This window comes from Oratosquilla oratoria, chromosome 11, assembly GCF_046742065.1.
Source record: "Oratosquilla oratoria isolate Oo_2021 chromosome 11, ASM4674206v1, whole genome shotgun sequence".
Lineage (NCBI taxonomy): Eukaryota > Metazoa > Arthropoda > Malacostraca > Stomatopoda > Squillidae > Oratosquilla > Oratosquilla oratoria.
This window is the reverse complement of record NC_134787.1, coordinates 29261967-29275140: the sequence shown is the minus strand read 5'-3', so window position 1 is coordinate 29275140 and position 13174 is coordinate 29261967. Positions and strand designations below refer to the sequence as shown.

The window sequence follows — 13174 nt, the reverse complement described above, 5'->3', positions numbered from 1 at the left end:
TTTACCACCACCTCGACGTTGTTGACGTTTACCACCACCTCGACGTTGTTGACTTTTATCACCACCTCGACGTTGTTGACGTTGACCACCACCTCGACGTTGTTGACGTTTACCACCACCTCGACGTTGTTGACGTTTACCACCACCTCGACGTTGTTGACGTTTACCACCACCTCGACGTTGTTGACGTTTACCACCACCTCGACGTTGTTGACGTTTACCACCACCTCGACGTTGTTGACGTTTACCACCACCTCGACGTTGTTGACGTTTAGTACCACCACGACGTTGTTGACGTTTACTACCACCTCGACGTTGTTGACGTTTACCAACCTCGACGTTGACAATCTTGACCATGACGATTTCCACTATTATGAAGATGACTTCTACTACTACAGAGACTACTCGCATGATTACTATGACTAATTTGACAACGGCGACTACTCGTATGATTATGCCTACCTCGACGAATACTGAGTACTGCTTCTGTAAGTGCTACTATTGCAAGTGCTAGTACTACTGCTACCACTGCTATGACATCTACTGCTTCTCAGGGGTAGTGTGAGATTCAGAAAATAGCAGTAGGGAGTGACCACCTCTTCATGGCAACTGAGGAACTTCCTTAGTAGGTGGAGGTAGTAAAGGATGCTTTTGTGACATATTTGTGGAAGTAACAGGCAGAGGAAAGAGAGATGCCTATAGAGGAAAGGTATAAGAAATGTTGAAGGTAAACAGCTATCCACCTCTTAAAGCAACATATTGATACATGTATTTGTAACCAGCAGTTAATGCAGCTTCGTATAATTCAAAAACAGTTTATTGAAATAAGGAGGAAGTCCAAGAAATGGTATTGTATCACAGAAATGTTCAATGAATATTTTACCAGTTAGAGAAAAGTGCCTCTATTTTCATCACTGATGCCACAACCCCAGATCTAGTGATATTTTTGGGTAAATTCCACCAGGTTTGTTTAGATCCTGTGCTCTGGATATTAAAGCTGATGAGATGTTGAAAAAATACAGAATGCCTAAGCTTTTTGAAATCAAAATATACAGTGGTGTTTTGGTTTCCAAAATAAAGATTAGATAATATTAAGAGAATACAAAAAGTAACAACCAAATTAGAATTAGTTTCTAGCCTTGCAGATAAAACATACATTGGATAGAAGAGTGTCATTAGATCATGGGAATATATTAAAGACCACATGTCAGAAAAATGTCAAATAGTTTTCCACATATTTACTAACTCTTAAGAGTATCCTAAAAAATTGTATAGCCCCAAGCTAAGATCATGAATTTCAAACTAAGTATGATAGTTGGAGAGAGAGAGATAACACCCCCATAAGTGTGGCTTTTCTCTGCAGCATAGTATAATTAGTTAATCATGGTAAGTTTTTATATATTTCAGTAAGTTGTATGTGTAGTGCTTTCACTGTTTTTGTAAACCTTTCTGGTATGTTTAACATACTAATCAAATTCATCTGGTTGTCAGGCAGGTGACTGATACACAAACATGGCTGAGGCAGAGGTGTATCAAGGAGACCAGGGCCTTGCCCTCCAGCGCAAAAACTCTCAAGACTCAGGAGATATCTGGTCAAGTTTGAAGAAGACATTATTTGTGGTTGGGTCAACCTCTATCATTCTAGTCGCTCTACGTAATAGTCTTACTTTGTAAGTTCTTCTGTAGAAGTTTAATGTTGGCATATTATATTAAAAAAAAATTCATAATGACATCTTTTATTGTTTCATAGCAGTGAAAAAATTGTAGTCAGGTATAATATATTGTCCTATGTTGATATTTATTACATGGAAAATGTATTTTTGTTTTTATCTTTCAGTCATCTTCAGCAGTTTTGGGGTGCATCTGGTAATTTTTGGCAGCATCAGTGGGACAAGATTCTAGACACCTTTGGTGATGATGCCTACAATCTTATGGTTTATGGTAAATTTATGTTCAGTATATTAGAATTAGAATGTTTGTCCTCCCCCCCCCCAAAAAAAAAAAAATGAAAATGTGTATTTCCATATCTGATGCATGCTGTCTACGGATCTTTCCTGATTTCTTATTATCCCTGTTTATGAGTCCCAGCACAACACAAGGTGGTAAAGTGATACTTCTGTATTATGTGACAAGAACAGTAGCTTAGACAAAACAGAATGGAAGCCTCACAGAAATCATCAGTGACATTAATCTCCCCAGACAATCATGAACCAAAGAATCATCCATAATGGCCAAATCCTTCCATTGAAAAGGAACCCTAAAATCTTGGGCCTCACTTTTGATACTCATATGCCTTTCAGCCCACACATCAAGAACCAGACATTAAACAACAAGTTCAGTAGCAAGCACAGGTTTTGGTCAGCAGAAGGAAACTAATCATTGTCTACAAACAGTTCTTGAGAACTACACTCAACTATGACTACAACATGTTTCCCAACAATCAAGAAAATGAACATAGACACCCAACAAACTAGTAATGGGATACACCAGAATCACCCCAATAGAACATCTGCACACAGAAACCAAAATCCTCCTCATAGAATGTCACATGAAAATAATAGGCACTCAATTCTGTGAAAAAACCCTCAATTATACCCACTCATCTCATGGCATTGCACTAGCACAACCTACTAAAAAGAAAAGGAACACTGGAAGCAAACTATTCAAGCATCTACAGCAACCTCCCACCTGCACTTAACAGTACATCCATACAAAAACACAAAGAGTAGCAACCAAACTGGTCCCCAGCCTGGAATAGCCTAGGTGATACAGCCCAAGGTGATACAGCCCAAGCTGGAACAATACATTTATTCAGATCTAAATATGATAATTGGAAATTAAGGATATAGAGTAAGTTGGAACTGTACATGAATTTGAGGCTAGGTATGATAAATTGGAGAGTAGGAGAAGGGACCCAACAAGCATTGCTCCTCTCCTGTATACTGCAATTAGGTAAATACATAGGTGCACAGATAACAAAACAAGCTCTTCAAGACAGACAACCAAACTTACTCAGGGAACCAAGAACTACACCAGCATGGCTACATTCAGTTTATCCGATGTGCTGGAGTGTTCATTGTTGTCATTTGGCTAAGGACAGCCTTATTGGATTTGTGTGGTTCAGTGAACAGATACCAAGTGGCAGTGTTGTTGACCTACTATGTGGAGTGCTGGGTCCCCAGTATAAAGGAAGTGGTGAATGGAGCAAGTTTAGTCTATTAACCCCTTGAGTACCAGATGTGTGTTTTGTGACACCTGCGTGTCACGGCTGAGTGCACCCGCCAGGAACTGGGCGTGCCTCCCGTGACATGCACGTGTCACAGTTTTAAGCTGTGTGTATTGAGGGCTCTCAAGGCCTCGGTTTCTGGGTTATTTCTACCCACGTGGTGGCAAGTGTCTGTGTTTACAAACATAAGGCCCCAGCCATTCGTGGGACGGTTTGAAACGTTTGTTTACGTAAGGTTGACGGGTCGGTAACAAAGGGGTTAATAGTTATGGCCTCTTCTAAGTGCCCTCCAAAGTTATAATGAATCTGAATATGGAAATTGGAAAAAGAATGTAATCATATAGTGTGAGTTAACTGATTTAAATAAGAATAAGCAGGCACTAGCCATATACTTATCTTTAAATGGCCAAGCTAGAATGGCATCTTCTGAAATTGAATTAACAGTTCTGAAGAGTGAAAAGGGTGTAAAGAGCATTATTGAGAAACTGGACACATTGTTCTTGCCTGATAAAATTCAACTTCAATTTGCAGCATTTCATAAATTATATAATTTCAGAAGAAATAACAAAAATATTAATGAATATGTGAGTGAGTTTGAACATAGATACTTTAAGTTTATACAGTAAGAAATGACATACCAGACTCTGTGATGGCTTTTATGCTTCTTGTTTCAAGCAACTTAGCTGAGCATGAGACTCAAATTGTGATGTCAGCGATCTCAGAAATCAACTATACTAGTATGAAATATACTTTAAAATGTGTCCAGGGTCAGCAGTTGAATGTGCACTCAACTCAGGAGTCAGATGTGGACACAGGTGCAGTGTCCCTCAAGCATTAAAACTGAGCCTGTCTTGATTGGCAATAAAGAGGCCTATTATGCCACCTATGGACAGTGACCACATAGATCATCACAGAGATACAGATTTCGAAGAAGAGGAAGAGGAGCAGTAATGTCGACACAAGTTGACTTCAGCAGCCAAGGGACTAATTGAAGACTCAGTTCTCTGGATCGTGATAACCAAGTTTCACTATGTGAGATATGTAATTCACATTACCAGTGGGCTCGATATTGTCTGCATTCATAAGAGAATAATGAGGTGTCATTTAGGGCTATCAATGAATGAGATACTAGTAGTAATAGAACACATGATACAAATGCCAGTGATGAAAATGTCAAACAGACCAAGATTATCCGTTTGGTTAAGGAGTCTTGAAATTGTGGTATATTGGATACTGGTTGCTCAACTACAGTTAGCAGTCAACAGTGGTTGGATAATTATTTAAACAACCTGTGTGATGAAGAGTTGGCCATGGAGAGAGAAAAAAAATCTAGCTGTACATTTATGTTTGGTGATGGTGTAACCAATAGATCCATTAAACGTGTATTTCTATGTTGGATTGGAGGTGTGAGATCGGAGCTGTCAACCAATGTTGTTGAGTGCAGTTGTCCACTTCTGATTAGTAAGCTGTCAATGAAAAAGGATTTTTGTAAGGATTCAGGGAAGATTATATTATTGGGTGAAGTTGAAGGTAGCATCATCAGGTCACATGTTACCACTGTTCTTGTGACTAGAACCAGGGATCCAGAAAGTGTAACTGACTTCAATGGATAGCAGTAAAACTGCTTTAAAACTTCGTCAATTTGCAAAGGATTACAAAGGCGGAGCAAGGCAACAGGAGACCTTTTGGTCCACAACTAGGTTGGATGCGAAAAAAATTATTATAATGATAAATAAATAAAAAATATAATAATATAGATAATAATAAATTAGATGAATAAATGCATAGGTACAGTTAAATAATAAACAGGTAAATAGTAAATAATAATAAATTGACAGATACATATACTAAAGGCTTTTCTCCCCCTTACACAGGAGGTAGCCAAAAAGAAAAAGACATAGAAACCACTCCTACCCATTCCATCCCCTACATACTCCACTACCCTCCACCCTCTTCCCTCCCTCACATCTTGGCACCTCCTGGATGATGGGTCATCCCTGCATCCTGTCCACTGCCCTGGGTCAGAAGCAGTCTTGTAAGACACAGCACATCCACAGCAAGGCCACTTCATTAATTCAGCAACCCCCCCTCTCCATCCCCTCATGCAGAAAAGGAGAAGATGGGGAGAAATCCCTTCGGGCTGTGTCAATTTATTTCTCGTACATACTCTCTCACCCCCCCATCCCCCACCCCCTCATACATCACAGCATCATCCATACACAACCTTCTCTATTCACCCCTATCATCAGTCCTCTCCCATCCTTCCCCAACAGACATTCCTCTCTTTCATAATGCCCCTTTTACCCCATCCATCCATCTCTTCCTAGGACGCCCCCTCATATTCACTCCTTCCACACCTCATTTACTAATCTTTCTTCACTCATTCTTTCCATGTGTCCAAACCATCCCAATACTCTTTCATCAACACTATCTCCCAACTCCCTTTCCACCCCTGTTCTCCTCACCTCCTTATCTCTCACTCTATCCAACCTAGTAACCCCTATCATACTTCTCAGACATTTCATCTCAAACACATTCAAATTCCTCTCTTCCTCTCTTATGTTCCATGTTTCTGCCCCTACAGTGCTGTTGGCACAATCACTCCTTCATATAACCTCCTCTTAGCATCCATTCCCAAATGTCTATCTCTCATTACACTTTTTAATCCACCAAGACATTTACTCACTTCTCTCAATCTACATTCTACCTCCACCCCCACTCCTCTCTTTCCTGTCACATTCGCACCCATGTATCTAAAACTATTCACTTCCTCCAGTCTCTCTCCCTTAATACTCACTTCTAGCCTGCTGTCAGTCTCTCCCTTTGTACATCTCATCACCTTACTTTTGCCCACATCTTCAGCTTCCTTCTTTCACACACCTCAAACTCTGTCACTAACTTCCTCAATCCCTCCTCTGATCTTGCTACAAGACCAGTGTCATCAGCAAACAACAACTGGCTTATTTCCCACTTTTTTCCATTTTCTTTAACCATCTCCAACCCCTGACCACCACCCTTGCATTCACCTCTTGCACCATCCCATCCATGTATAGATTGAACAGCCAGGGCGACATAACACATCCCCTGATGAAGTCCCACCTCTACCACAAACCATTCACTCTCTCCATTTCTAATCCTAACACAAGCTCTACTTTTATCATAAAAACTCTTGACTGCTCTTAACAGCTTTCCTCCTATCCCATATATCTGCAATATCTCCCACAGTGCCTTCCTGTCAACCCTGTCTTAAGCCTTTTCCAAATCCATAAAAGCTCAAAAAACATCCTTACCTTTTCCTATAGCTTTCTCAAATATCTGTCTTGCCACAAAAATCAGATCTACACAACCCCTACCTGTCCTAAACCCACAATGTTCCTCACCAATTACTCCCTCTGTTCCTCTCCTTCATCCACATGAACCCTGAAGAAACCTTCTATTCTGCTACATGCTTATCTATCTCTTCACTTACTAGTATAGCCACCCCTTCTCATCCTTTCTTCATTCCTGAGATTCTCCCATCCACACTCCCAAACTTACACTCACCCCTCCCTTTAAACTTGGTTTCACTCAATGCCAACACATCCATCTTCTCACATATTGCCTATCTCTTCCCTTTTACTCTCATTTGTACCACATCCACACATATTAAAAGACCGAAACCTTAGGGTACTGGTTGGAAAACTTGTCACAAAACCCCATGTTTTTTTTTTTTTTTTTTTTTAAGGATGTCACTTTTGGGGCTACAGGGAGAAGGATGCCTAGTCCTATCCCCATCCCATTTTTGCTGCCTCATACTACTCAAGTGGAAAGAGTTGGTGGTAGTATTAATATTTAGAGAATGGTACAGAACAGTAACAAGAGCATGGGGACAGCATAACTGAGGGACAGCCACAGTATAATAAAGTGTTAATAAAGTATCATCATTTCTTTATGAATAAAGATTTCCTCTACCACAGACAAAATGATATGTGGCTCTGGTCCATAGGGACACCCTATATAGACCCTAAAGTATCGGCTGCGTACTACTAAGCTTTTAACCCCACAAAAACATGCAGCCAATGCCCTAGACAGGGATATATGATAATTGGAAATCAAAGATATAGATTAAGTTGGAACCATACATGAATTTGAGTCTAAGTATGTTAGAAAATTAGAGAATAGATGGGACCCAATGAGAGTTGTTCCTTTCCTGTAAACTACAATTAGGTAGATACAGATAAATATATGGTGGAAGAAGCAAATCTGAGTAAAGGTAAGACCAGCAGTCTCCCAGTGGTGTATCCAGGGTCCATTACACAGGTGGCCACAAGGAGGGCACTTGCTTTTCAAAGTGGGTGATACACAACTAAAGGGCAGAATAGAAGAGGCTTTGTGGTGGCATATGTCCCCCCAAGACAAGTGCTTGGGTATCTGATAGCTGAATATAAGAAATATTATTGGACACAACTCTTCTAAGGAAAACTATTGAACAAAGTAGCAGTTTAGTCCTTATTGGAGACTTTAATTGCAGTGAGGTCAACTGGGATGAATGGGAAGCATGTGGCAAAGTAGATTCCTGTAGAAGTACCCTGTAAAGTATAGAAATGAAGAACACAATAACCCAGTGGGCAAGGGTAGTGACCCAGGTAAGATGAGATGACATTGCCATTAGATTAGATCTATTAACCAAAGAGCCAGACATAATCATTTCCTTGAATTACTCACACCTTTGTCCCATACAAAAAAGTGATCATGTAACAATTGAATTTCAACTGGAGGATGAGGAAGTAGAACCAAGGAATGAATCACACAGGCAAGGAAGACTCAATTTTGAGAAAACAGATTACTTAGGGTTGAAAAAAATCTTTGAAGAAGCAAACAGGGAGGAATACATGAACACCATAGAAATAAGGAGGAAATGGGAAATCTTTCTTGACATTTACATTGGGGGAGTGAACAAACATATGCCAATGATTAGTGAAAGGAAGAAGCAGAAACAGGGCTGGTTCAATAAAAGGTGTGAGATTGAAGAAAAGGTCAGGGATGTGGCTTGGGGAAAACAAGAGGAAGGGAAGAAACAATAAAACAAAAAAACTTACAAACAAGAATTCGCAGAGAAAGAAAGTAATTTGAAAGAGATGTAGTAGATAAATGCAAAGATGAACTGAAACTATTTTACATGTTTATCAATAGTAAATTGAGACACGGAGGTAATTACTAAGGCAGAAATAATGAAAGATTTAAATTTGTTTTCACAGCTTTTTTTAAGGAAAGAGGTCAAGAATTCAGGTTTAGAAGATATAAATATAGAAGTGAAGGAAATGTTCAATCTTTTGAGATCAGATGTAACAAAAGCTTTAGGACATGACAGGATCTCAAACTGGATACTTAGGAATGTAGAGAACCATTAGCTGACAAGATTCACAATTTTATTAAATGTTGATTGAAAGAAGGCACAGTGCCACTTGATTAGAAAAGGGCAAATGTGGTACCAATTTACCAGAGCTGGGTGCATTCCTCAGTGCATTCCTAGGTGCGTCCTTTGGTGTCCTGACTGACACACACAGTCAGGACACAGAGGAACACACTGAGGAATGCTCCTAGTTCTGCAGCTTACAAAGGTGGAAGTAAGGAAACATTAAATCATAGGCTCCTGTATTGCTGACCAGCACAATAGTGAAACTATGAAAAGATTGTGAAAGATCAATGGACCAAATATCTTGAAGAGATGAATATTCTGACACACTCGGTGTGGCTTCAGATCTGGAAGATTGTGTGTCAAACTTTCTAAGCTTTTATTCATGAGTGATTGATGAACTGCAGGAGAGGGATGGGTGGACCTTCACATAGAAAAGGATTATGATAAAGTACCTCACAGTTGACTTACATGGAAATTGGAGCACATTGGAAGACTGAGAGACAAACTACTTTAATGGATGAAATATATTTTGAAGGAAAGATACACGAGGACAATAGTAAAGGATAAGATGTCAAGATGGAGAGCAATAATGAGTAGAGTTCCACAATGTTCAATGCTTGCACCAATAATGATTCTTATCTATGCAATGACATGATGTAAGGTACAAGCTATTGATATTTGCAGATGATATAAAATTCATAAGAGTGAAAAAGTAGGACTAGCCTTTGGATTTCTATCTCTACTCTGTGCCTCAGTCTCTCTCACACACACTCTCTTGATTGGAAATAGACTAATTTGGCAAAAATTGGCAAATTTTATTATTTTAAGGGAGTGTCGCATTGCTTTACAGAGTGGTGTAATTAAATGTTCAAATATGTATTTGATGAACTTAGGTATAATTACCCCTTACATTAGTGTGTAATTTCTCAGAGTATTGTCTTCCTCACATGTATATATAAGGCATAGTGTATATTTAGTGAAGATATAGTGAGCTCTAGTGAAGCTCTAATTGCTTAATGGAAAATCCTTCCACATCATTCAGCTAGGTATGAAATGAATGCTTAGAGTCTGGGGAATATTATTGAGTACATTTTATCAAACTAATACCTCTGATTTTTTATCAATTTGTTTCTCTGAATAATTAAAAAATGCTGCAAAATTCAGGTTTCATAAAAAAAAAAATTATTTTATTTTTTACTGTAGAAAATAAAGAACATGTTTTCTTTCAAATGAAACAAAAATGACAAAAATCTCTGCAAAAATGCTGCAAAATTCAGGTTTCATAAATAAAAAATAAAAAAATACATTTCCTTGTATTTTTTACTGTAGAAAATAGAGAACATGATGTTTCCTTTTAAATGAAACAAAAATGACAAAAATCCATAAAGAACAACCAAAGATATTACAACAGGAAGAACAAGAACATAAACTTTACAGGACAGGGGAATCAAATTTTCGTGACCATTTTTCTCGACCATTTGTTTAATGGTTGCAATGTATAGCAAATCTCCAATTTCCTCTTTGCTGATGAGGTGTGAGGTGAGGGTGAGTGGTGTGGCATGGGTGGAGGAGGTGTAAGGTGGGCATGGCTAGTAGATTGTGGAGTGCTGTGTGCAGCTGTGCTGTTTTTCTCCTATCTTTTTCCTTCTTGTTTCTATTTCAGGCACTCACAGGCCCTCTCTATATTCTGCCACTTCACTTTCTTGTTTCTTGTTAATTTTTCTATGATCACAGCAACAATACAGGGCAAGGAATAAAAATTGTTGCATACAGTGAGAGCGCCAGGAGCGACGTCACCATTGACCTTTTCAGAAGTACTGATGCCCTGTCCACTGTCTTTGTGGGGTATGCTGGTGGGAGGAAATGTCAAATATCTCCATAAACACAATTCTGTAGCAAAAAATGAAATAGCTATAGAAATGTTGACTCTATTTCAATATACAGAATGTTTTTTTAAGCAATGGGATTGCCAGAGCTTGCCAATATTTTACCTATTTTATGATGTATGAATATATAGAAACGAAATATAGTTGTATAACTTTGTATTAGTGTTGCCACCATCATAGAAATTCTTTAGAAATGTTTACCTAAAATTCGCTCATGTATCAGAATTTTTCGAATGATTGCTAGCGATGCTCCCTTAATGAAAAATTATGAATCTGAAACATCCATTGTAGTGAGCAAGATTTGGTATGATAGAACTCCTCATTGCTAATAATCTGAATATAAATTTACATTCATCAGAAATGATTTGGGAAAAAATTGAATAGATAAAACGCTACAAATTTTTGCTTATCAGGGTTTTGAAGCACCTACAAAAACACATACCATTCATAATCCCTTCATTACAATAACACTTTGTTTTACCAAATTTTATATTTTTGAACAGGAAACAAAAATCCACATTTTGCAAACTATGCCCACAAACTAAGCTTAACCAGATGACTGAAGACCCCCAACCCAACCAGAAGGCGTAGATGGTGGGCCTGCCATCTAATTTTATTAATTTCAAAGGAATTTATGATCAGTAAAGTTTGAAATCATGGTAATGTTTTAATAATTTCAGATTTTGAAGTGATGGCTTGTTCTTTTTCATTGAAGGTACAACCATTTTGTCATACATCATCTACTGGGCCTTTGGAATGTTGTATGTGCTCATGGACTTGACTCAGAGACCTAAATTCTTGAGGAGGTACAAAATTCAGCCTGGTACTAATGAACCAGTTGATAACTGGAAACTTACAAAGGTATTTGTGGTTAATTATAATGAGGAAAGGGCCTTTGGTATATGTTTGTATACAACTGGTTGATATGAAACCTTCAATAATCTCAACCTGATTGACAAAAAACAATGTCAGAAAATAACTATTCTTGTTAATTTGGAACTTATGATTGTGATAGTAGTTAGGGTACCCAATATTCCATTTTATTAGAGCAAATTCTGTTTCAGTTCAGCTTCAGATACATTAACCACTTCAGTACAAGTCAAATTCACGTGCACAGCATCGACTGCCATATGAACAATGCATCACATTACCTGCATTATAAAATATGAAGTCCTTGCTGTATTACTCGTTCTCTTTTACTCTCAGTAATAATAAACACAGAAAATGTGATCAAACCAGTTCATAGAATGTGGGAGTAACTCGTGTACAACTACAAAAATATATATATAATCTAGATGCCAACACCAGCATCCTTGTGTACCCTTTCACACCTCATAATGCCCATGTAGGCTTCATCATACTGAAGTGGTTAATGTTCTCAAAACCTTAAAAGAAAATTAAACTGGGTATTTTAGCCACCTTATAATAAGTACATACATATACCAAGTGCTTTTTCCCCTTATATGGAAGGCAGGCAAAGTCAAAAGGCATGAATCCACTCCTATCTATTTTATCCCCGCATTCTCCACTCCCATCTATTTTATCCCCGCATTCTCCACTCCCATCTATTTTATCCCCGCATTCTCCACTCCCATCTATTTTATCCCCGCATTCTCCACTCCCATCTATTTTATCCCCGCATTCTCCACTCCCATCTATTTTATCCCCGCATTCTCCACTCCCATCTATTTTATCCCCACATTCTCCACTCCCATCTATTTTATCCCCGCATTCTCCACTCCCATCTATTTTATCCCAGCATTCTCCACTCCCATCTATTTTATCCCCGCATTCTTTACTCCCATCTATTTTATCCCCGCATTCTTTACTCCCATCTATTTTATCCCCGCATTCTCCACTCCCATCTATTTTATCCCCGCATTCTCCACTCCCATCTATTTTATCCCCGCATTCTCCACTCCCATCTATTTTATCCCCGCATTCTCCACTCCCATTCCCCACCCCTCCCTCCCTCTTTTCTTGGCTCCTCCTGGATGATGGGTCATTCCTGCATCATGCCCACTGCCCAGGGTTAGAAGCAATGCAGCAAGACACAGCACATCCACAGCAAGGCCACTACATTTAGTTGGTGACCCCCCCTGTCTGTCTCCTCATGCAGAAAAAGAAAAGACAGGGAGAAATCCCTAACCCCCACATCCACACCCCACTCACTTCTTTGTATCACAGTGTCATCCATATACAACCATTCTCCACTCAGCCCTATCTTTTGGCTTCTCCCTTCCTCAACAGACATCCCCTTTTTCCTAATGCCCCTTTCACCCTATCCATCCATCTCATCCTTGGTCGCCCCCTCATGCTTACACCATCCACCTGCCTTTCACACTTTTTTTTACTAATCTTTCTTCACTCATTCTTTCCATGCATCCAAACCATCCTAATACTCTTTCATCAACCCTATCTCCCAACTCCTTTTCCAATCCCACTCTCCTCCTCACTTCCTTGTGTCTCACTCTATCCAGCCTAGTAACCCCTACCATACTTCTCAGACATTTCATCTCAAAAACATTTAAACTCTTCCTCTCTTATGTTCCATGTTTCTGCACCATACAGTGCTGTTGCCACAGTCACTCCTTCATACAATCTCCTTTTTGCATCCATTCCCAAATGTCTATTTCACATTACACTTTATAATCCCCCAAGGCA

At 39.0% G+C, this 13174-nt stretch overlaps 1 protein-coding gene across 2 annotated transcripts in view; it reads left to right on the top strand.

The window, feature by feature from the left end:
- Positions 1 to 13174, top strand: part of LOC143029702 (fatty acid hydroxylase domain-containing protein 2-like) — a 77444-nt gene that overhangs the window by 26917 nt on the left and 37353 nt on the right. For both annotated transcript variants that reach the window (XR_012966866.1, XM_076192544.1), the window contains exons 2-4: positions 1492 to 1670; positions 1838 to 1941; positions 11226 to 11371. Coding sequence is in view for 1 of the 2 variants with exons in the window: in XM_076192544.1 (XP_076048659.1) it covers positions 1513 to 1670; positions 1838 to 1941; positions 11226 to 11371 (408 nt within the window). In the remaining variant the exon portion in view is untranslated. The remainder of the gene's footprint in view (positions 1 to 1491; positions 1671 to 1837; positions 1942 to 11225; positions 11372 to 13174) is intronic.